Source organism: Notamacropus eugenii, chromosome 5 (genome assembly GCF_028372415.1).
Source record: "Notamacropus eugenii isolate mMacEug1 chromosome 5, mMacEug1.pri_v2, whole genome shotgun sequence".
Taxonomy (NCBI): domain Eukaryota; kingdom Metazoa; phylum Chordata; class Mammalia; order Diprotodontia; family Macropodidae; genus Notamacropus; species Notamacropus eugenii.
The window spans coordinates 35,942,646-35,966,863 of NC_092876.1; the positions used below are offsets into that span (position 1 = coordinate 35,942,646).

At 41.6% G+C, this 24,218-nt stretch overlaps 1 protein-coding gene across 2 annotated transcripts in view; it reads right to left on the minus strand.

Moving 5' to 3' along the window:
• Window positions 1-24,218, minus strand: part of CFAP74 (cilia and flagella associated protein 74) — a 118,660-nt gene that overhangs the window by 69,432 nt on the left and 25,010 nt on the right. For both annotated transcript variants that reach the window (XM_072608567.1, XM_072608566.1), the window contains 10 exons: window positions 22,107-22,280; window positions 18,292-18,402; window positions 17,286-17,388; window positions 15,912-16,069; window positions 13,531-13,750; window positions 12,144-12,293; window positions 7,360-7,533; window positions 5,755-5,873; window positions 1,914-1,980; window positions 1,130-1,219 (listed from right to left, as the gene is read on the minus strand). In XM_072608567.1, coding sequence (XP_072464668.1) covers window positions 1,130-1,219; window positions 1,914-1,980; window positions 5,755-5,873; window positions 7,360-7,533; window positions 12,144-12,293; window positions 13,531-13,750; window positions 15,912-16,069; window positions 17,286-17,388; window positions 18,292-18,402; window positions 22,107-22,280 — 1,366 coding nt within the window. The remainder of the gene's footprint in view (window positions 1-1,129; window positions 1,220-1,913; window positions 1,981-5,754; window positions 5,874-7,359; window positions 7,534-12,143; window positions 12,294-13,530; window positions 13,751-15,911; window positions 16,070-17,285; window positions 17,389-18,291; window positions 18,403-22,106; window positions 22,281-24,218) is intronic.

A 24,218-nucleotide genomic window follows, 5' to 3' on the forward strand; every position in this document is an offset into this window, starting at 1 on the left:
AGGAAGGAGGAAATTACACGAATAACTTGTCCTTTTACTCCTAAACTTGAGGACATAAGTGAAGGCACAATCCAACATAGGCCAGTTATAATAGTCATTTTAAAATATCTATTCATTCCTGTAACTACCAAATTTGGTACCCTCAGAGAAAGTATTGGTCCTTAGCCATTTGCTGTGACTTTTGCCAAGAAATTCACCTCAACCCAATGGATATAACAAATATTCCAATTTCTGTATGTGACAAATGCCAGTTTGGTGAATTTAAGAACCTTTCTACATTACAAAGTATTCTGTGAAATGAAGAATGTGTTAGTTTCAATGGACTGGAAATGATTGGACTTGGAAGAACAAAGAACTGTGTTCAGTCTTCTTTCTGGTCTGTTATGTACGTAGCCCTCAAAGGCTAAACTGGAGACGATTCATTGATTTTACTGGAAATTTGCTCCAGATCCCAGCAGGAAATGAAGTCTTAGGCCATTTGTGAATTCCTAGGTATACTCAAGTCTTTCTCATACAGCCTGAATGTATATAAATACATGCTTAACTTTGCCAGTTTTTCAATGATTTGATCCATTTAAAAAAAATCTGGGGGTGAACCTGTGATTTAAGGGGTATAGGGAGCTCCCTGAGAAGAACTTCCTTTAGGAAGGCAGGTGGGCACCCCTTCTTCTACTTCAATGCCTAGAGAGCTGCCTGGGAGCACCACAAGATTAAATGAGGCAGCTGAGAAGTCTCAGAAGCAGAACCTGAATCCAGGTCTTTGTGACTCTGAGACTTGGCTTTCTTCCCCTATTCCATACTGCCTCATAGTTTGACTGAAGGTCAATCAATTTAATTCATTAGGAATTTACACCAATATCTAATCCAAAAATACACATGAAGGGAAGGATTTCAACAGATTTGAATCAGAGGCAGAATTAGATTGTGGAGAAAAGAGCCACTCTAGGGAACAGGCTCTGGGTTTAGGAGATGAGATGGCTCAGTGGTCAGAGCTTGATGGATTGGATATGGCCCTTGGAGACTTCACTTTTGGGCCAGACTCCATGTTTGCTTGTCTTAACTCCAGGAACATTTCTCAATCAAGAAGACCTTGGGGAAAAAAGTAGATTGTGTAAATTCTTTTACTTACAACACATTTCTTTGTTGTACATTTCAGTGGGATAGAAAAAGAGCCTGTCTGAGCCAAAAATGTGATGTTGCCTTCAAGATCTTTATTTATCTTCAAAAGACAAAACAAAAAAATATAACCATTATGAACCTTTCTCCTTTCCTCTTTCCCTCTTTTCCTTCTTTTCTTTTTTCCTTCCTTCCTTCCTTCCTTCCTTCCTTCCTTCCTTCCTTCCTTCCTTCCTTCCTTCCTTCCTTCTTTACTTCCTCCCACCTCTGGATCTATGACCTTGGGATTCCTATGAAGCAATAAAGCACCTACTAGGAGCCCAACACACCCACATACTCCATGAGCCTGGGACTGCCTTCCCCAGAAGGACATCTCCCAGAAACACTTGCTGTACCACTAAGTAATGTGGGCTAAGCAAACTAAGGCCACTACAACTGAGCCTTTGCAAGCTTTCCAAGAGCCTTAGCAGACTCTTCATTCCCATGTTCCCCCAAACCTACAAGCCTGGAAGAACATGGGTCAATCTGATAATGGGACATTGACCCAGAAGACCATGCAAAGCTAACTTAAATATCTTCCCTCTCCTTAAACCAGGCATGGGTAGAGCTCCTGAGGCTTATCACCTTGCCTGGGTTTCTCTTCCTCTTCACCTGTCACCAGCAATGACAATGAGTCAATATGCTTTCATGTCTTTCAGCAGAAATCCAGACAGCAAACACTGGTAACCTGAAGAGTGATTTTAGCAGACAACTCAGCCCTGTTGCTTCCATGTGGTCCTTGGATCAAAAACACTTACCATTGGCTTAAAGGTGATGACGACTTCACATGAAATTCCAGCTGACATTGGACCTGGAGGATCAAAGCTGCAAACACAGCAGCAAAGAGTTTTATTAGACTGATAAAGAAACAGACTGTCCCTTTTAGAAGTTTGGACCAGAAGAATGAATCCCAGTTGCCAAAGTTCCCTGCTAGAACCCAAAAGGGACTTTAGGGAGGAAGTAGATGAACGAGTCTGTGTGAAATGCAATTTCTTGTTGTTCAATCATTCTTCAGTCACATCCCACTCTTCATGACCCCATTTGGGGTTTTCTTAACAAAGATACTGGAGTAGTTTGCCATTTCCTCTTCCAGCTCATTTTGTAAGTGAGGAAACTGAGGCAAACAAGATGAAATGACTTGCTCAGGTCACATAGCAAGTAAGTGTCTAAGGCCAGATTTCAACTCACTTCTTCCTAACATCAGACCAGATGTTCTGTCCACTTGGCAGGGTGAAGGGAAGGTCCCAGAGGGAAGGGTGTGTGCATTGAATGGAGAAGCCCAGGGAATATTGGTTGGTTGTTGACCAGAATGACATCACTGTGCTAGAATCAGTGTGTCCAACTGTGGCTAATCAGACCAATATGAGCTCAGAATGTTCTACCACAGGTTGGGCATAAATATTCCAGGTGAAGTTTTGGAGTGGATTCTCTAAATTTGCATTTCTTGCATTTCTTTTGAACTATTTCAATGCTGCTTTGCTCATAAAGCACAGCATTCTCTCTGATGTGGACATGTCATGCTAAGCAGTCCTATGTGAGTGTCTCCCATGCCACATAATAAATTCCAAGGTTCTTAAGAGAGACCTTGAGAATGTCCTTGTATCGCTTCTGCTGACCTCCATGTGAATGCTCACCCTGTATAAAATAGTCCTTTTGGCAAGTGTACATTTTTCATTTGAACAACATGACCAGTCCATCAGAGTTAAGCTCTCTGCAAGGGAGGCAGGACTAAGGGAAGGGCATAAGGGCAGCCTGATGAGGCCCTCATCCTGTCACCAGGTCTGATACCTCTGAAGTAGGGCAGCCCACCATCCCCCTTACCCTAGAATCAGAATCAACACCTCCCAAGAAGGACTGGGCAGGGTCAAGGCTGCTTTTGGGGATCTTCTAGCTCTGTGGTTTGGGAGCCATGGCAGTGATGGTGGTGGTGGTGATATAGTGCCAGTGGTAGTGATAGTCTTTCAGCTGACACTGTTGGCTGGCTGATCTGCCACAGTATCTGAAATACTAACATCAGTTACTCCTCTGGCTAAGACACTGACATTCCCTCATTAAAAAATATAATCTGGGAGGAAGCCATTATCACACCTCCTAATACCTTATCATACTTTCTGGTATAGTGCATTAGCTTCCCAGACACTGATGGAACCCAGTCCAAGTCAGTAAAGATGTTGGAAGGGGATGAACTCCCAGAGTTCTTTCTTTAGGATCCTCTCCAGTTGTCCTGATCTATATCTGGCCACTGGACCCAGATGGCTCTGGAGGAGAAAATGAGGCTGGTGACTTTGCACAGCCCTCCCTCACTTCAGTCCAATTCACTTGTAAGTCATGGCATCACCTTCCTGATGCCGTGGTCCTCTTTGAGAATGAAAGACAAAAAACAAGAATTCCTAATAAATGGATGATATTTGGACAGCCTTGAAGTGTTGCTGATGGTGGCCAGTAGTGTCTCTACCACTCAGGCATAGATAGCTCTGCCTTAATGCTCTCTCAGATCCAATAAGCTTTGACTGGGTTCTTAAGAGACTTTTCTCCAATTGGTGAGTTTGGTAACCTGATTGGGGTAGGGGGTGGGAGTACAAAACAGGCATCTTGGGATCAGGACCTGATGGCACAGAGGAATGATTCAATTACACTCTTTTCCTCAGAGGACTGGAGAGGAAGGACTGAGCCCACTGACCTTGTCCTAGCATTTCCAGTCTCATTTATATGCTTGGAGAATAACAACAGTGTTCTCAAGTACAAAGGACAAGGCTCAAAATAGGACTTGGAATGTAAAGGGAAATTCACTAGGCCAGGAGCTGCCAGAGAGGGAGCTTTAGACAATGGGTAGTAGCTGGCTCCATATGGAATTGTTTCGATTCCAACAGGCAGTGATAGGGGCTGGTGGGGGATCAGCGCCACAGTTTCCTAGTGGATGGAGTAGCCAAAATTTCAAAGTGCCTCTTGGCTTAGCAAAGTGGCAGATGGCATTGAGCTATGAGACAGAATATTTGAAGGATGAAACCAGTAGATGGAAGATCTGACTTATTGATTTGAGTGCACAGCCTAGAATGTTAACTCACTGGCATCAGACTGGGGTCTTCCAAGTGGCCTGTTGAAAGGCCTCTGACTCTTTGGGATGGACCCATCTAATCTCTAAATTCTAAGCTTGGATTTTGTCACCTACAGTGGTCACTATTTTGGATTTGTCAGTAATCTTTTGCTTTCTCATGGGCCTTTTTCATCTCTGACACCCAAGATCTTTATGATGCCCAGGCATTTCCCCTGCAGTACCAGCTTCCCTGTGGAAAACACTTGCTGAACAGTATATTATATATTTAGTAAAAGGAATACAAACATAGGTGAGTCAAGGAGAGCACAGTCATGTCAGGGGGAGGAAGGGCACAGATAATTGCCATAAAGGAGGAAATGAGAAAGATCCTAAAGAAAAAACTATGGGAGCTTCAGCATCTAGGGAAGTAATGTGCTAGGCCAGAAAGCATGCTAAGGTATAAGGTATTAGGAGGTGTGGTAATGGCTTCCTCCCAGATTACATTTTTAATGGGGATTCTCAGTGTCTTAAGCCAGAGGAGTAACCAATGTTAATATTTCAGACTTTGTGGCAGATCAGCCAACCAACAGTGCCTGCTGAAGGTTATCATCCACCACCACAAAACCATCACCACCACCAAAATCACAACCCCTACCACCACCACCACCACCACCACCACCACCACCACCACCACCACCACCACCATCATCATCATAGCTAGTATTTATATAGCTCTTTTAAGTTTGTAAAGTACTTTCCATATGTTAATCCATTTGACCTCACAACAATCCTGCAAGGGGAGTGTTCATGTACAGAAAGTCATGGTTGTTATTGCAGGAGACTAGGGATAAATTCCTGCTAGCTAGGTTGTGCAGTGGATAGAGCATGGGGCAGATCAAACAGATCTAATTCAAATCCTGTCTCATATACTTACTATCCGTGTGACTCTGGGCAAATTACTTGACCTCTCTGAGTCTTAGTTTCCCGAAGGAATTGAATTCAATGGCCTTTCACATCTATATCTCCTGTGATTACTAGGGACAAGGCAAAAGTGATGTTGGATAGGTTGGGTTGCCCACCAATGTAAGTATAAAGATGGTGTAGAGAGGTATTGTCCAAGACACCAGCAGGGACTAAGGTCAGCAATCTGGGGGCAATAACATTTCCCTGGAGATAAAAGATACTGCCTCTTCCCAAGTTCCCTGCCAGTATCCTCCTCCAGGGATACCACCTTTGCTGAGAATAGTAGATGGGAGGAAGGGAGAGTCAAATGCCTTCAGGAAGACAGGAGCAATCAAGGACCCCAGCCAATTCTTGCAACAAACTCTGTATGCTTTAGTTTTTTTTTAAGAAAATATATTTGGGACACTGTGATTTCCTTTGGGCTTGATTCAAAGTTCATTAAATGCCTAATGGTGGGAGTTAATGCATGTTAAGTTGACTTAGTGAATTTGAGTTAAATTAGAAAACTGGGAAAATCCTGAATTCCCAGGTCTATGAGACATGTGGTAAAATCCCCAAATTTAGGTTTTCAGAATTGATCCTTCTTAACTCTCTGTACTTACAGGATAGTAATGAAATCCTTGAGATGATCCTCAACTCCCACCAGCTTGCAGTAGTTAATAGTGTAAGATGCGTTGATTAATGTCATCTTTTTTTTATACGTTTTACCAACATCAAAGTTCTAGAAACATCAAAGAATAAGACTCTTCAAAAGGAAGGTGGCATTGGTTTCACAGATTTATCAGGGAAGAAATTAAGCAATTTATGTTTGAGATGTTCAGATACATGCAAAGTGACATACTCCTTTCATTAACCATGTTTGTTTGAGATTCATATTGTTAATACACTGGAGAGCTCTGTTCAACTACACTAATAACAAGTCTCTCAACAATTTATGGTATAAATGATCACCAAATCAATTTCTTTTTTAAAAAAATTCCATTTCATTTTATTATTCGTTCTGAATTCTGTTCCTTCCACCTCCTTCCCCATCCCATCAATTTCAATTGAACAAATAATTATTAAGCAATGACTATGTTCAAAGCATTATACTAGGCATCAAGAATAGAAAGATAAAACTTTAAGTTTTAGTCCCCACTCTTTAAGGTGTTCATTCTCATTTGTGCTATAAAGGTTTATTTTTGTGTATATGTAACCTTATTATGTGATAAATGAGTGAAAAAGGTCAAATATGGAGGAGTGAGAGTTTGAAGAGAAGAGGTTCATTTGTAACTTGGTAGTAGGAGGGCGTTAGAGATTGTGGCACCTAAAGTCATTGCAACATTTAAACTCTTTCTAAAGGAATGTTGGGTTTTTTACTTCCTTGGAAGCAAAAAATTAAAAAATAAAAAGAAAGAAAATAAGGAAGAAAAAAGAAAAGAAGAAAGAAAAAAGGAAGAAAGAAAAAAGGACAGGAAGGAAAGAAGGAAGGAGGGAAGGAAGGAGGGAAGGAAAGAAGGAAGAGCTCCAAATGAAAATACTTGTCATGAAAAAACTGCATGGGAGCTTAGTGTATGGAGTTCTTGATCCAGAATTTCTAAGCAAAAACTCTCCTAAGAATGGCTAATATCAGTTGCTTGGGTCAAATAATATCCCATCACAGGAGGCAATGACATATTTGCCCAAGGATATGACAACCCATCAACCAAGCATTAATTGTCTTTTACAAGTGCCAACCACTATTCTCTTAAGCCCAGAGTATTCAAAAAAAAAGGTAAAATAACACCCTTTGGGAGGCATAGTATGTACTGTCTTCCCTTTTAGAATGTAAATTCCTAGGAACCCTGGGAACGATTTTATGCCTCCTGTCAGGTAAGCCAAATCAGTGAGCTCCTCCCTCTCTCCTTCCCATCTTGTTAAGAGACTGTGAAAGTTCAATTTTGGCTCTTAGGAGAGATTTAAACTTTTTCTGGGGCATCATTTATTTAATTGACCTTTGTAGTCAATCTCTGACCTCTCTGAAAAGATTTATTCCTTAAAAAAATCGGAAACATTGCAAGATCTTATAAAGATGGTAGCTAACTTGTTTTATTCATTTCTTTCTTTCATAGTCATCAGAGAACATTAACAAGTCTTCTTTTTTAAGATCTAGACCAAAAGATAGAAGGTGTTGGATGATCCAAGCAAATAAATTTTTTTAATTTCCTAGGTCCCTTATGAAAATGCACCTTAAAGTGAATGAGATCAGGCTTGCTATAGAAGGGGCAGCCCTTAAATTCACGCCCAGACACTACTTGTTTATGAATTATCCCGCTCCTGAGTTTCTCCAGCGTGTTCGCCAAGATGTCTTGTTCCATCTTTGTCCCACCCACAGGCTTGTGCTCCACCTCATCTTTTGGCACCTTGAAATTTAATAAAAAATTTTAAAGTGTGAATAATAAATCTATGCCAGGATGTCTCTTCAGAAATAGGAAACAGGCTTTCTAAAAGAATTAAAAGTCAAAGACTTGATATATTAATAAAGTACAAAGCCAAGAATTGCCAGTTGCCAGTGAAGAAAGCAAAGAACATGGATTAACCATATCTCTTTTTTTAGGGTTACAGAATTTCAGAATTATCTAGTCAAACCCATATTTGAACCACAATTCACTCACAATGGACCTATCAGTCTTTCATCTAAAACCTTCCTTGATGGGAAGGGGCATCCAGTGTGCTCCCAAGGTTAATGGTGGGTAGGGAGAAAGAGTTAAAGATCTTCCCTGCCCATAAATAGGCCTCAATACCTTTTGTTAATTTCTATTGAGGTGCTGAGTCAGAGGGCTTTGCCCTCTGACTTTGAAAAGTGTATAAATACTCTAAGGTGAGGTTTTACTTTGGGGCTTACTCATTGGAAGTGTTTGTTTGGCCAGACGAGACTCTGGCCATTAAGGAGCCTCCCGACTTTGAAAACCCAGAGGCTGGTGCTCCTCTCTCTGGTAACTATGAATGTATGTAATGGTCAGACAGTTGGATCTGTCTGTCTGTGATGTGTGTACTGCTTACGGTCAGACAGCTGGAAGCCCTATCTGTTGGTCTTTATTTCTCTGCTTGTGTTTTTTCTGTTGGTGAATGGAATTAAAGAAGATTGTTGACCTCTCAAAAGCTGCTTTCCTTGCAGAAAAGCAGATCCAAGAACCTATGCTAGCAGATCATCCTGGGCATGCTAGGGTGATTGCTGTTACAAAGGACAACAACCACTGTATCCAAATAGGAGCTGCCCCACTGGGGACCAAAGTGGAACTGGCCAGTTGGACAATACAGCTCTCTCTCTCTCTCTCTCTCTCTCTCTCTCTCTCCCCTTCTCCTCTTCTTCTCCCTCTCCCTCTCCATCTCTCCCTTCCTTCTTTGCTTCCTTCCTCTCCCTCAGTCCACAGAGGTTATCATACCTTTACCTACAAGTGCTGTACTCAAAGGAATGTCAATTTTGATCACTGAAAACTTTTTTCTTAAGGATCACTTCTTAAACCCAAATCACCCTGGCTCTTTTTGATTGGCTAATAGGTCCTAAATCAAGCCCCACTTGGTCACTGTTTGGGCCCTGATTGGCTCAGAGTGAATATAAATAGCAATTGCTTCTGTTTTGGCCAGAAACTCTGAGGTGCTTCTCCTCCCAAACTGATACGTTTTTTGGACTAGGTAAAGAGGCCATTCACTGCCTCATTTCTTACCTAGCCTTAATCACTGAATGAGCATCGCCTCAGTCAAACTGACACCTGGGAAAGACCTTAACTTAGAAAGACCAAGGTCGTCCACCACATTCAGGTCCATCTCCAGTTGTCTTGATCTATATTTTGCCACTGGACCCAGATGGTTCCAGAGGAGAGACTGAGGTTGATGACTCTGCACAGCCTTGACTCACTTAAATCCAATTCACTTTCATATCATGGCTTCACCTCCCTGATGTTATGGTCCTTTTTGAGAATGAAGAATGAACACAACAGCAACTCTATCCACATGTGACATGACGTATAAGTTCATCAGCATCCTGCCTGCGCTCTGAAGAGTCTCCATGTGTACATGTTATCCCCCCCACCTCGGCCCCACCCTGGGAGAATGCACTTCTTGAGGTCAGAGACTAATTTTTTCTCCTGGATAGCTTGCATAGCCTAGCACAGTGTTTGGTACATAATAAGTACCAATTACTGAATGCTTATTGAATTTTAAAATTCCAAGTTGTTTTCCACGATGGTTGGATTAATTTACAATTTGACATAAAGAAAGCTTCCTAACAATTGCAGCCATCCTAATATGGAAATACGTTTTGCATAACTTTGCATGCATAATTAATGCCATGTTACTTGATTGTGAAGGCTTCAGACATCAAACAGAGAAGTCTGCATTAACCTAGAGGCAAAGGAAAGCAGCTGTGATCAGGGGTGTGTCACGGCTGGATGTATCTTTCAGGAATCTCAGTTTGGTGGCTGTTTGGAGGATGGATTAGAAAGGGGAGAGGCTAGATGCAGGGACATAAATTAGAAGGCTTCTAGTCTAGGTAAGAGATGAGGAGGCCCTGAACTCCAGTGGTGGTGAAGAGAGGGAAGAAATATTATGCTGGTAGAAAGACTAGGCAATTGACCGGACATATAAGGGATGACTGAGGAGGGTAAACTGAGGCTAGCTCAGAGCTGGGAAATATGTGGGTGCTTGGAGGGATAGTGTTGATCTTGACAAAAAAAGAGAAGTGAGGAAGAGGACTGGATTTTAAGGGGAAGACAATGGTTGCCATTTTGACCAGAGTAATTCTGAGATGCTTACAAGGTGTCCAGAAAATATCTTGCAAGCAGCTGGTGATGTACCAAAACTCAGGAGAGAAGAATGAACATAAGATATGTAGATTTTGAGGTCCCCTAAAAGAAATAGATTGAAGAGAGAGAAGGGACGAATGCTCCCAAGACAGTTGAGTCAGGAAGCACTAATTAAGTGTCTATTATGTGCCAGGCACTATTTAGGCACTAGGGATCCAAAGAAAGACAAAAGACAGCCCCTGGTATCAAGCAACTTATAGTCTAATAGGGTAGATAACATGCAAACTACTGTGTGAGAATAAAATCTCTGCAGGGTAAATGGGAAATGATTTTAGAGAAAAAGGAATAGGGATTGGGAAAGGCTTCATGTAGAAGGTAGAGTTTTAAATGAGACCTGAAGGAAGTTAGGGAAGCCCGGAGACAGAGATAAGGAGGATGAGAATTGTAGGTAGGAGGAAGAGCCTGTGAAAATGCCTAAAATTTGGGTCAAATCCTCTTTCACCACTGATTCCTCTGCTTGGTTTATATCCAATATAAACAGCAATACTTCTCTGTATGAAAATACTTTTGTAAGCCCAGCTTTAAGCCTGGAGCATTTGCATAAGACTCTCTCATTGGTGGACAGAATAATGATTCATTGAAGCATGCCTGTGTGATGGGGAAAATGGTTCTGAGAGCTTTGGGGAGGAGAGACTCTCTTTTTCTTGATTTGAGAAAGAACACATATAGTCCTAAGCTTTCTTTAGGGGAGGAATCCATAGAAATAGAAAAGACTTTGGAAACAACTATGTGGGGAAAAGCAGACATGCCCCTGATTTCCAGCTGGCTTCCCCAGAGCCTTTGGGGAATTTCCTTTTGGGTGAGATTAAGGCTTCTCTCTCTTGGTTACAGCTGAGATAATCTCACTCCTAGTAGCAGAGATAATTCTCAGTATGTGTTCTAATTTCTCTGATCCCTGTTCACTATTTGCTTGGATAAATGGATTTTCTTTCCATTCGCTATTTGTGATAGTCTTTGGATAACTAGCATTTGGCAAGCAGTCAAATATGCAGATGTAAGCTTGGGGTATCTCTTTCCCTTTAAGTAACAACAATCAGAAAAGTTGCTTGAACCCATAAAGAAATCATTTCTCTAGGCTAACAATATTTAGAGAGGTAGATAGATATAGTTCTTCAGTACCCTTCTTTCTCAGAGGAGAACGGCACAATGAGACTCTCATCCTCCAAGTCAGCACCTCCTTGAGTTGTTTGCTTTCAGAAAGCTTCTACCTCAGAGTAAGAGAACCCTGAAATCATATATAGAGAAATACCTTTCCCACAGCACCTTAGAAACTATAAACACTTTTTTGTTTTCTGGTTGGGTATGGAGGACTGCATATACTGGGCAAGATGGTCAGCCACCACTAGAATGTGACTCATGTTAGTCCTGTCTTTCCAGTGACAGAGGTTTATGGGTCCTCATGATCTCTATTTATGCAACATGGACATCCTTTCCACTGGACATGTCAGAGACAAGTTGCATACTTATTACCATCTGCTGCCATTTTGGGCCAACAGAATCTGTTTCTTACTAAACCAAGTGTCCTCTCTTCACCCAAATGTCCAAAATCATCATGGAGGGCAATCATGGCACTAACGTGAACCAGCTGCTTCCTGGCATCAAACATGGGTGGGATCATCTATAATCTGCTATAACATCTCAAGGTATAGTTCCAAACTTCATCCATTCTAGAGGTATTGTTGCATCTTCAGAGCATCTGCACACATTATGGTCTTCCCAGTTTGATAATATAAATCAAACTCATGGGTGACTAGAGTCATCTTCAACAGGCAGGTTTTAACTTCGTGCTGTCAGTGGATGACTGCCCAGCACAGCTAGTAAGGGTCCGCTGAGGCTGGATTTGAACTCAGGTCTTCCTGATGCAAGACCCAGCACTCTATCCACCACACCCTCTAGCTGCCTTTGTAGTAGATAGCTTATATGCATCACATAATCCCCTTTATGCTGAAAGATAGCAGGCAGTATTAAAAAACAGAAAAACCTCCTCTCTTATTTTCCTCAGTGTGGACCTACTCAAGCCCAGATTTAGGGTTTTGCTGATAAGCATCAAGAACGAGTTACCTCTGAATTACAGAACTATTCATTTGGAAATCTAAGAGAATCAGTTCAAGGCCAGGATGCTAATTTGTAGAGATCTGTAATCTAAACAAGCAAGTGAAAGCTCTTACCTTGTAGGGCTTATACTTTTCAGTCCAGAGCCCCATAATTTCTGGCTCTGTTAGTGTTTCTTCTTCTTGGTTATTAAGTGATTCTTCATCGGTGGAGCCAACGCTCAAGGAACGCTCATGTTCAGATTCACCACTAAGTTTGTGACTGTCCTGTAATCAGAGATAGAAAACACTCAGCACAGCACGTCGGATGGGGGCTCAGAGCTATATCATGTCTTCATTTGACAATGGAATGATAGAATGTTTACTTTAAAAAATGCACACTTTTTTTTTCAATTGGGTTTTGTTGAGGGTTTTTTGCATGCAATTCTTTTATTGATTTTTTGCCATCAGATACTGCCAACCAGTATTCATTCCTTCCATTCACACACCATTAAAAATAAAGGAATAACTCTTTGGGTAATTTTTAAATGACACATAACACTTTAATACAGCAAGCAGAAAGTTAAAATGTATAATGTACCCAGATTAGTTACATAGAGAAGGAGAAGGGAAGGGAATAAACATTTATACACAGTCCACTATGTGCTAACCATTGTGCTAAGCACTTGACAAATATTATCTCATTTGATTCTCAAAATAACCCTGGGAAACAGGTGCTTTTATTATCCCCATTTCACAGTTGAATAAACTGAGGCAGGCAGTGGGTAAATGTGTGGCTCAGGGCCACACAGTTAGTGTGTGAGGCTAAATTTGAACTTGGTCTTCCTGACTCTAGGTCTAGCACTCTATCCACTGTACCTCCTAGCTACTTCACAGTTTTCCCTTTTTGCTGTGCCAATTGCATGATTCCCTCTCCCTTACCATCTCTTAACCCTTTATCACCTTCTGCTTCATTCTTCCTAAGACCTTGCAGAATAATTTGGGGAAATTTCTGAGGAGTGAAAAAGACATAAAGAACAAGGAAGGAAGGTTAGGGATTGAAATATTCTTGACTTTCCCTGTATTTACTGTTGACGGAATGGAGAAAGCTTCCTGTAGAAAGTGGGATGTTAGTTGGTACTTAAAAGGAAGCCAGGAAGCAGAGACGAGGAGGGAGGCATTCCAGGAATGGGGGACAGCCAGTGAAAACAGCCAAGACACCAGTGTCGCTGGATCAAAGGTGTAAGGTGTAAGAAGAGTGGGAAGGTGGGAAGAGAGCTTGGTTATGAAGAGCACTGAATGCCAAACAGAGCATGTTGTACTTGATCCCTTGAGCCAAGGGAGTTTATTGAATAACTTTTCTGATTTTGTATCCCAGTACCTAGCACAGTACTTGGGATAGCATGGACATTTAATAAATTCCACCATTTGATTTCTTGATACAGTGGAGAGACCTAAAGCCTAGGGAGAAGGGGCTTTCCCCAGTTTTAGTGGTACTTTGATTCCCCAGTGGCCCTTGGCTTACCACCACATTGGTGAGAGCCTCGGTTTGTCCTTCACAGATGTCTATAAAATGTTGCCAAGTCCTCTCCTTCAGGCTTGGGAGCTTCTTGGCTTTGATTATCCATCGTTTTCCATTTTCCAGGTCCAACTGTCTTTGCTTCCTTTTTTCTTCTTCAGCCTCTTCCTTCAGAAGTCGACTCACAATTTCACATTTTCGAATTTTTTGCTCTTCCTCAAAGAGTCTACATTAAACACATTGACACCAAAGCAAGAGTTTACATAATCCATTGGTACATATTCAACAAATAAACATTTATTGAGCACCTACTACATATCAGGTACCAGGAATACACTTACAAAAATGAAATAATCCCAATTCACAATAAGTTTATATTCTAGTATATATAAAAATATATACAGTGAAAAATAGAAAGGTAATAAATACAAGTGTTTATAAATGAAAGGTAGTTGAGAGGGCACTAGCCATACTGGGATTGGGGGGGATCAAGAAAGATCTGATGCAGAAGACAGTATCTGAGTTGCATCTTAAAGGAAGAGAAGGTCACTATGAGGCTGAGGAGAGGATGGAGTAAATATAAGACAACTAGGATGGCTGATACAAAGGCAGGAGATGGGAGATGGAGTGTTGTTTGTGAGGAACATAGAGAAGGCCAAGTTGACTGCATTATAGAATACATTATATATGTAGGATAGAGAAGCTGAGGTGAGATGGTAAGGGACTTTGAAAGCTCAGCAGAGGTGTTTCTGGTTTACCACAGAGATCACAGGAACTCTCATGGGAGTCTCATGGTCATATCTGGGCTTAAGGAAAATGGTTTTGGTCATAACCAAAGGGGATGGACTGGGGTGGGGAGGAATTTGAGGCAGAGGAGTCCAATGGCTGTCATAATACTCAAGGTAGTAGCTGTGTGAGTGGAGAGAATGAGTCCCTTGGGCGAGATGAGAAGTCAGAATTGACAAAACTGGGCACATGTAGGGTGAAGGAAAGTGAGGAGCTTAATGCTTGGTCTTCTTTAAGACAAGGCTCTTGGCATAAAGGATAGATTAATGGAAAGAGTCCAAGACTGGGAAGCAAGGAGCCTGCTTTCCAAATCAGACTTTGCATAAGAACTGCAGTTTGGCCTGGAGTGGTGAGATTCTGATCCATAAAAGCAAACAATTACGCCCTCCCTCCCCCAAAAAAGATTTAGCCATTTCCCCTTCTTTAAAAGGAGATTCCATAATAGATGAAATAGTTAATCTTCAGAAGGAAGAGATTATACAAATTTAGGACATGATTCTTGAATCACACACCATTAGGAGAGAAACACTGCGACAGGAGCAGAGTGAGAATTCTGCCCATGTAAGGAAAGAAAAGGTCTGTGGTTCTTGTGCCAGTATGAACCTGGGATCCCCCCAAAAGAGAGGTGGGTCTTGGGAACATCATGAAATTGTGCAGGTTGATGTGAAGGTTGGTGTCTGAGAGACATAAGGGCCTGAAATTTTACCATACCAAGGCAATAATATGAAGTCCATCCCAACCTCCTGTCTTTCCCCTATCCCCGAAGTAGATGAATACTTGATTGTTCTGATGTCTCAACACAAGACAGAAGTGGGCCTGTGATCTTGGAGGGTATGACAGCTAACTCTCAAGTCTGGCAGGTGCTACCCACCAGGAAAGATTAGGAGTAGGACAGCTAAGGGACACAGTGGATAGAACACTGGCCCTGGAGTCAGGAGGATTTGAGTTCAAATTTGATCTCAGATACCTAAATAGCTGTGTGATCCTGGGAACGTCACTTAACTCCAGTTGCTTCCCCTACTCCCCAATTTAAAAAAAAGAAAGATCATGAGCACTGGCCCCTCTATCAGTCAAGGACCTAGCTAACTTCAGAAAGGTTCATAGCCAGAAAGTTAGTTACCAGGTGGTAAACAGCCTTTGGTCATAGCAACTCACAAAGACCAAGTCCTGAGACAGAGGTTTGTGATTTGCATTGAAGTAGGGAAGAAATGCCCATACTATTAAAAAAATCATCATGGCTACTGAAAGTAAGATGCAAATCTGAGATTCTTCATTATGAAAGATGATATCCAAAACCTCTAGCTGAGTGACAGGAGAGGGACTGTATTCTACTTGGTTCTTGAATGTAGCAGGTAGGGGAGGTGACAGACATGTCTGTCCACTACCGAGTTAAACATGGTAGAAAGGTAGTCCCATCCAGTGATGGTAAACCATCCTCCAACATTAAAAAACTACATGGAGTCCTGACTCATCAAGCTCAAATTCTAAACTAAAGGCATTGGGTCAACATCCTTGGGAGCACATCTTTCTTGGTCCGCTATATTTCATCACTCATGTTCATTTTGTGATAGGAAAGCTTGGCTTCTGGTCCACATCCTTACTGTCTCCGGATGTCTAGTTCCATATTTTGCTTTTCATGTAAAGTCTGCTTGAGAGCATCCCCTCCCTGGGCTGCTATGACCTCCTTCTCAGCATCTTCCTTCTTTTTAATCAAGTGAGCCTTGGCTTTGTCCCAGGCCCTAAGTTTCTGGATGGTATCCTAGGAAACAAAGAAACATATTGTTAGCATGTACAATTTTTGACCAAAAGGATACCTGTTCCTCCTTGCTTGGAGCTGACCCTCCTGTTATCTAGACAAATTGGTTCATATCCCCGAGTCCCTTCTGCACAGAACCTTTATATAGGGGCTCTGATGGTCTTAAGTTTTCCCAGGTGCCCTGACCAGAATCCTGGTACCTTAGGTTCCAGACTGTCAACTTGACACCTGTTTCCCTAAACCTAGCACAACTGCACATTCCTCCCCTCTTTGGCAGATGGTTCAAGGCATGGTCTTTTGCTTCTCTAGACCTATGCTATATCTTTCTGCTCCTCCTTCCTTTAGCTGAGCTCTCTGAACTTTCCCTCTTCACCACCTGATTGTATTTTTCAATAGTCTCTAATGTCCTGTTATCAAGGTCATCTTCTCATACTTCTCCTCATCAAACCTTCCTCATTTCCTGTTGCCACTCAAATTTAGCCATGACACACTGAAAAATTAAATTGTTTGCTTGGTCTATGTGATTATACAACCGCTTTTTTTTAGCTGACTGATCAAATTTCCTGGTTATATTGGTTTCATCTGGGGACAACATGGTGCCTGTAAAGAATGGAGGTGGTCTGGATTTCAGGATGTGACCCTGGTATCTGGCATCCACAGTAAGAACTCAAGTTGAACCCAGGGCCATTAGGAACTTTTTCATATTTCCAAATGATGCACTATGATGAGCAAATTCCCTGTCTGTTTTTATTCAAAACAATGCATTTCTAGAAACAAGTCTGGACTAGTGAATTTCTAGAAACAAATCTATAATGAGGAATTTCTAGACACACTAAAACAATTAATCTGCATGATCGAGTGGACAGAAGGCTTGTCTAGAACATCTAGGAAGACTTGAGTTCAAGTCCCAGCATTGACGTATCCTGACTGTGTGACCTTGGGCAAGTCCCTTTACTTCTCAGACTAACAGTCATAGAGAAGGTACCAATCTATGTTGCTAGAGGGAGTTGCCTCACCTGGGAATTCCTAATGGAATCATGGGTCCTGTCCTATCTCTAATGTCATCTGATTGTTTTGGCAACTTTTTTTTCTTTTTGTGATTCTGACACTATCTTGAGAAACCCTCATATTGCTGATGGAGAATTCTGTTCCAGAAGAAAACCATGCTCTTTACAACTAGGAGAGGAAAGAATGTACATGTTGGTCAAGGGTATGGTACCCGATTTGTGGTAATATTATTCTTCAGGGCTATAATGGCATCCATTCTTCTCTTCATATATTCTTGTGATTTCTTTTCCTCCTTGGCTTCTTTCTTGTGAACCCTATTGGAAAGAAGCATTTTTAAGCAACCAGTGCAGCTGTATAACAGTCAGCATGTGGAAAGTCAAGGGTAGGAGGTGGGAGAGGGGAGAGGAGATAATGATCAGTTTCAGAGGGGCCATAATTTTTCTTTAAGAAGGCAGCCAATGGGTGAACCATTTAGGGAAGCTTGAAAATTTTTTTTTTCCTTTCTCACATTTTCCCAGAACACTTTCTCTCTTTGGTCACCATTATACCTGACCTTGTATTACGTTTATGTATTCTCATGTTACCTCCTTCCCTCACCATGACCATAAACTCCCTGGGAGTAAGGATGGTGCCATTTTCCATCTTTATATTCTCACTGATTAACCTGGTGCATGGCACACAGTCAACACTTAATGAATGTTTTTTATTGTATGTTCTCTTATACTGGGAAAAAATATTTGCCACTTCAGTAGAGATGAGCAAAGTTTAGCATTCCATTCTAAGAAAGTGGATCCAGGTTTCAGAGAAGAATAATTAATAACTTACATTTTTTATAGCACCCTGAGGTTTGCAAAGCACTCTCCAAAGATTACCTCATGGGATCACCTGGATCACAACTACCCTGGGAGATAGATGCTGTTATCACCCCCAATTTACAGTTGAGGAAACTGAGGTAGACAGAGCTAAAGTGACTTGTCCAGGGTCATACAGCTAGTAAATGCCTGAGGTTGGATTTGAACTCAGGTCTCCTTGACTCTGGGTTCTACACACTGAGTCTCCCAGTTGGTTACTGTTGCTTGATAAGACCTGAGCCACTTCCAACACTTGCAAGAGAGTTTATTCATTTCATCATGGAAGCTCAGGGAATCTCGTCTCTGGGTTTTCTGCACAGGATCATGAAAAGAAAGGGTTAAAGAAGGAAAAAACACAAGGAATACTTTGCCAAGGTGGTTCTTAGGAACTGGATCGCTATCTTATGATTCTTCTTAGCCTCAGCTACCACTTTTTGACGGTGGAGTTCGTAGCTCTTTTCCCTTTCCATTGCTTTCCTGGAGAGGAAGACCGAGATAAACACATATCACTTGTAATAAGATTTGAGATGGCCAAATACACAAGCATCTGTTTCTTTTTTTCTTTGTATCACCAGCTTCTAGCATTGTGTCTTGTACACAGTGGTGCATAATAAATGTCTGTTCCCCAACCCCTCTTAATTTCAGTGCCTTCCCTTTGCTAATTATTTTACTTATCTTGTATACTTTTTATTTATTCTGCCTTGCATATAACTATATAAATATACATATCTACATACACACATGTATATACATACGTGTATATATATATGCATATATATATATATATCTCTTTTTGTCTCCCCCATTAGATTATAAGTTCTTTGAGGGCAGGAACTATCTTTTGCCTCTTGTTGTATATCCCCAGTGTTTAACACAATGCCTGGCATATAGAAGTTGTTTAATAAACGCTTATCAAGTGATTTGAAGGCTAGTTCCTTTCTTGGATTCTGTCTCTTGTGAATTTTTAGGAGCTGGGATTGATTTAATCATTACAGGAAACTCCCAAGTGTGGAAATTTCTTTCACCAATGCAGGTTGGCACCTTCTTAACAAGTTTTCATCTGAGAGGGTTGCCTAGGGCATGGAGAAGAGGCAATCCATTATGCCAAGCTGTCATTCGGACATGGGTGTAGAAAGTAAAAATCTCTGAGATGAAACAAGCATTGATATACTCACTTGTTTAACAGGCTCTGTATCCTACAGGGATTCATTTTCCACAGAAATGGATAGTACAGTGAGGACAGCTATAGATTTAGAAGAGACAACACACTTACGTGATGTCATTACAAAGTTGGCCTTTCAAGTGAAGAGATTCAAAATGTTTCCTGCTTGTGTTATTTAAATAGTAAAATCTGCTTCAAGACAAATTCTGGCAGATTGTTTCTAAACAGTACATCTCCATCCTTCCAGTATTATAAAAACTCGTGCAATGGATTCACAAATACAGATTCTTTCCAAAAAAAATCATTGTCCCAACTAAAATGGCTGATGGTTGGGCAGCGAAGAAGAGATTAGACTTTGGAAATTTCTCCAACTTTGAGACTTGAATGACATATGAGAAGATAAGAGTTGATTTAGCTGGGGAGTCAGAGGAATGACCCCTCCACCCCCCCCAAAGCCTCTCTACCCTCCAAATGCCTAGACTCCATTGTTCCAACTCTGATTCCTGCTTCACAGGATCCAGCAATATCTCCAATGAGAAAGAGAAGGGGACATACACTGCCTGAAGCTACTTTTCTCTTTCCTGTCTGGGATCCTGGGCAACATTCCTGATTCCCATACCGTCTCTCCTCTCTGACATTCTGGAAAATGTCCACACATCTTGCCTCAAGTCTTTGGCTAACAGACAAGGGTGTTTCTTTCTAGGGTCTAGGTAAGAAAACAAAAACCAGAGAGAATATTTATACTGATTATCCAGTGCTTCCTATGGTAAAAATCCTTAGAAAAATATGAACAAAGACGTCAGTGGATAAGTTACAAGAAGGCCTTCTGTTCCATGGTGGATCACAGAAGGGAGAGATCACAGCCAGAAACAACAGGTGATCCCAGGCACCAGGGACACACACAGGCTGATGAAGATTCTTCTTTTCTGACCTCATCATCTGCTAGCACTTCCTCTGCTCTGAAAAATTACTTTGTATTTGTTTGTTAACATATATACATTACTTCCTCTGTAGTGGAATATAAACTCCCTGAGGGCAGGGCCTCTTGATTTTTTTTTTTGTCTTTGTATCACCAATGCCTAGCAGAATGTCTGTCACACATTAACATATGTGTGAGGAATGAAATGAAAAAGGGGAGATGACAGAGAACTGGACCATTATAAAAAAAAATGCTACTTTTGTAGGTTGATGCTGCTAGGAAGCCTCAGCGTCTGGCCTCCCTAAATCCCAACCCACGGACCCTATTGAGTTCCAATCGTTGCCAGTACCCTCCGCCTCTTCCTGCCAGAGCCCCCGCTGCAGGCATCACCACTACTAAGTGGCAGGAAGGTAGGGAGCCCAGTTTTTCTACTGTTTGGTAGATGGGGAAAGAGAGAAATCTCAACCCTGTTTCCAAGAGCGAAGAGGGAGGTGAGGATGGGAAGAGAAAGAGATGAGTTGCTGACATCTCCCAGAATCAGTGTTATATGTTGCATTTAGGGTCTAGAGTAGTGTCTGGACCATATTTAGGATCCTAGCTCTAGGTCCAGAAAGGACGTTAGAGGTCATTGAATCCAGCTCCCTCATTATACAGATGAGGCTCTGAGATTTAGAGAGATTCAGTGACTTGCCCATAGGTTGTAAGTGACAAAGTCAGGGTTTGGACCCAGGCCTTCTAACTTCCAAGCCCAAATGCTTTTCATCTTTCCCATCCTTCCTATATAAATAAGGTCAAAGAATTGCAGTGGCTCACATTTCTGTAGCTCTTGAAGGCTTATAAACTACATTCCCCACGATCATTTGTGGAGATGGAATTTCATCAGAGATCAAGTAACATGATCAAAAAGCTAAGAAACCAGGACTGTCCTGACCCTAGTTTTATTGTATTATTAGGCTATCTCTCAAAAAAAGCATTGTTTCCATGAGGAGAAATAAGTTCTAAGTTACAAATAACTTCCCTGACTTCCTTGACTGACTTCTTTTAAGTCCTAACTAAAATCCCAGGAAGCAGGAAGCCTTCCCTAATCCTTCATTCCAGTGCCTTCCCTCTGTTAATTATTTCTTATTCATCCTGTATACAACTTTCTTTGTATATATTTGTCTGCATGTTCTCTCTCCCCCATTAGACTGGGAGCTCCTGGAGGGGCAAGAATTGTCTTTCGCCTCTTTTTCTATCCTCATTGTTTAGGATAGCACTGGACACGTAGTAGGTACTTAATAAATGTGTATTGAATGAATGAAAATAGCCAACTTCTCCACGAAGTCATTTGAAATGACCTTATTTTTTTCAACCGATTTTTTAAAACTGGGGAAAAATTATGGTTTAAAATGTTCACATGACATGTTACTGTAAAAAAAACACAAAACAAAAAACAAACAAAAACCCAACTACCTAGCTATCTCTCTGGTATTCATAAGGATAGCAAAACCTGGAGTAAAGAGAGTATTTCCAATTCAAAGTTGCTACATATGGATTAAACAGCATTTCTACTTGGTTCTGATTCTGCTTTATCAGGGTCTGTGACCTGAGCATTAATATGGCAAATTGGTCATTTTACTTAAAGAAAGGATGGCTGGCCCAGGTATTCCCAGGTGGGATTTCCTAGCTCTGCATTTGAAGCAGTGGGACATCTTGTATGGGCCCTTCCTCCCTCCCCACACCCTCAGAATGGATGTGAACTTGACCCAACAGCACATAAAAGGGAATCACCCAGAGAGTGATGGGACAGCCCAGGTAGGGACCGCGTAATAACAGCTTGAGTTGACAAAGCTCCGCTACAAGTTCAAAGTGCTTTCTTCACAAAAATAGCACTGAAATAAATCATGCAGATCCTATAATTCCCATTTGACAAATAGGGAAACTGAGGCCAAGAGGTGAAAACACCAGCCTAACATCACATAGCTGAATCAGGTCTCAAACCCAGGGACCCTGAGGCTGGGGCTATTTCTACCACACCACATTCCCTTCTCAGCAGAGGGAGAAAGCCATTGTTGGCCAGATGAATCATCCAGAGAGCCATTATTAAGCGCCATCACTTACTGGAGTTGGAAGTTTTTATTGCGGTCTATTCTGACAGCCACCATCTTTGCCTGAAGAAGCCTCTCTTCCGCCTGCCCTTGGAGAAATTGTGCTAATTTTTCTTCTTCTACTTTAAGATTCTCCCGGAGACCGCTGAATTTTCCTTCCTCAATTTCAATGTGCCACATGTTTTCCCTTTAAAATGAAATTTTTAAAAAGTATGTGTCATTCCACTGAGTAAAGAGCCTGGTATCAATTTGCCTGGCTAAATCCATTTCAAAATAACATTCATAACAATGAGAATAGACCATAGATTCATCAATTTAGAGTTGGAAAGTGACCTTGGAGATGATTGAGTGCAACCCCCTACACTTTACTGATGAGGAAACTGAAGCCCAGCTGGCAGACTCCAGGATTCCCTTGCGGTGGGGTCATTGATCCAAAGTCTAACTCCTCTATCACTTTAGAAGAGGGTCTTCAGGAGAGGAGAGGGCAGAAAGACCCATACCCCTCCAGTGAGGTTGGAGATGAGTATCTACAAACTCAGCCTGGCTGGTCTGTAGGTGATAAGCATACGGCCTGTCACCAGACCTGCTCTTAAAACCTGTCTAGCTTGTTGGTACCAGCCAGCACTCATACTGTCATCACAGCCTTGGAGAGTCCTCGAGGGGAGGCAACCAGGTAGATAGAGCCTAAGTGGAGATGTAATAACAACAATGAAAGTAGTCTCTGCGGCGGTGGTTTGGTGCCTTAAATGTTTCAAAGTGCTTGGCAGAAAATTAAGGATTTGGCAAAAGAAATCAGCTCAAACCTGTGAGAGTTTAACTCTCTTGGGTTAGGTCTACTGACTCCTCCAGCACATGAAGAGAGTTGGGTTCCTAGAATAAATCTAAAAGGAGGAAGGGAGACAGAGAGACAGAGACAGAGAGGAGAGAGAGAGAGAGAGAGAGAGAGAGAGAGAGAGAGAGAGAGAGAGAGAGAGAGACAGAGAGAGAGAGAGAGACAGAGAGAGAGAGAGACAGAGACAGAGAGACAGAGACAGAGACAGAGACAGAGAGACAGAGAGAGAGAGAGAGAGAGAGAGAGAGAGAGAGAGAGAGAGAGAGAGAGAGAGAGAGAGGGAGAGGGAGAGGGAGAGGGAGAGGGAGAGGGAGAGGGAGAGGGAGAGAGAGAGAGAGACTGTACTTATGTGTACAGATGAATGAGAATGAGGTAATAAATCCCAAATAAACTAGAAAAATGCTCTTCCCCCCAGTAAGTGCAATAACAACCATAAGAGGGACATTGAAGCAATACCCCACAAGATCATTCTTACAAAGCAAATTATTGAAAACCAGCCCAATATTCCCTTGCTTCTGGGGCTCCCCCAGCACCTTTTTTGCACCACCCAGCCTCTTTTGCAACACCTCATTTCATAGCTATGACTCAAAGCACTGAAATTTGAAATAAATCCTTTGGCAGTAGCAGGAAGGAGACACTCTCAGGGTACATGGAAGCCCCAGGAGCCAGACCATCCTGGAGGCTTGAGAGGAATGAAAAGGGGAAGCATTGGAGAAATGCAGCACCCAGAGGGAGAAGATCATGGAGGGAAGGGTTCAAAAAGGCAGTTTTGGCTACAAGTATTTAATATTATAGAGGAAGGAACCATCAGCCAGAGGAAGGAATAAGGAAAAAGTAGAGGAGACCCAGTTGCAAAGGCTTCTTTGGGTCTCCCTTCAGCAGCATCTTGAGGAACCCTCTCCTACCCCTTTCATGATCAAGTCCTTAGGGATGATGAGGCATAGATTCATTGAGTGCCCAGTTATGCATTTTTTTCCAGGATCTATGAAGCACATGAAATTAAATTATTTTTACAGGAAGAGCTCTGGATATCTGGGTTTGCCTAGAATACTGATGTACTAATCATTTTTTGCATTTAAGTCCCAGAGTTTAGGATAGTGCTTGTCATGCAGTTAGCTCTATACAAATGTATTTTTACTCATTCATTCATTTGCTCATTTGTTCATTTGCTCATTCATTCATACACCCATCTTGCAGCTTCACCATATAGTAAAGTATTAAAGAAGTCTATTCATTGAATGGGTGTATCTCACTCAAAGTGAGAATGCTGTAAGACCTTAGCCTGAAATGGAC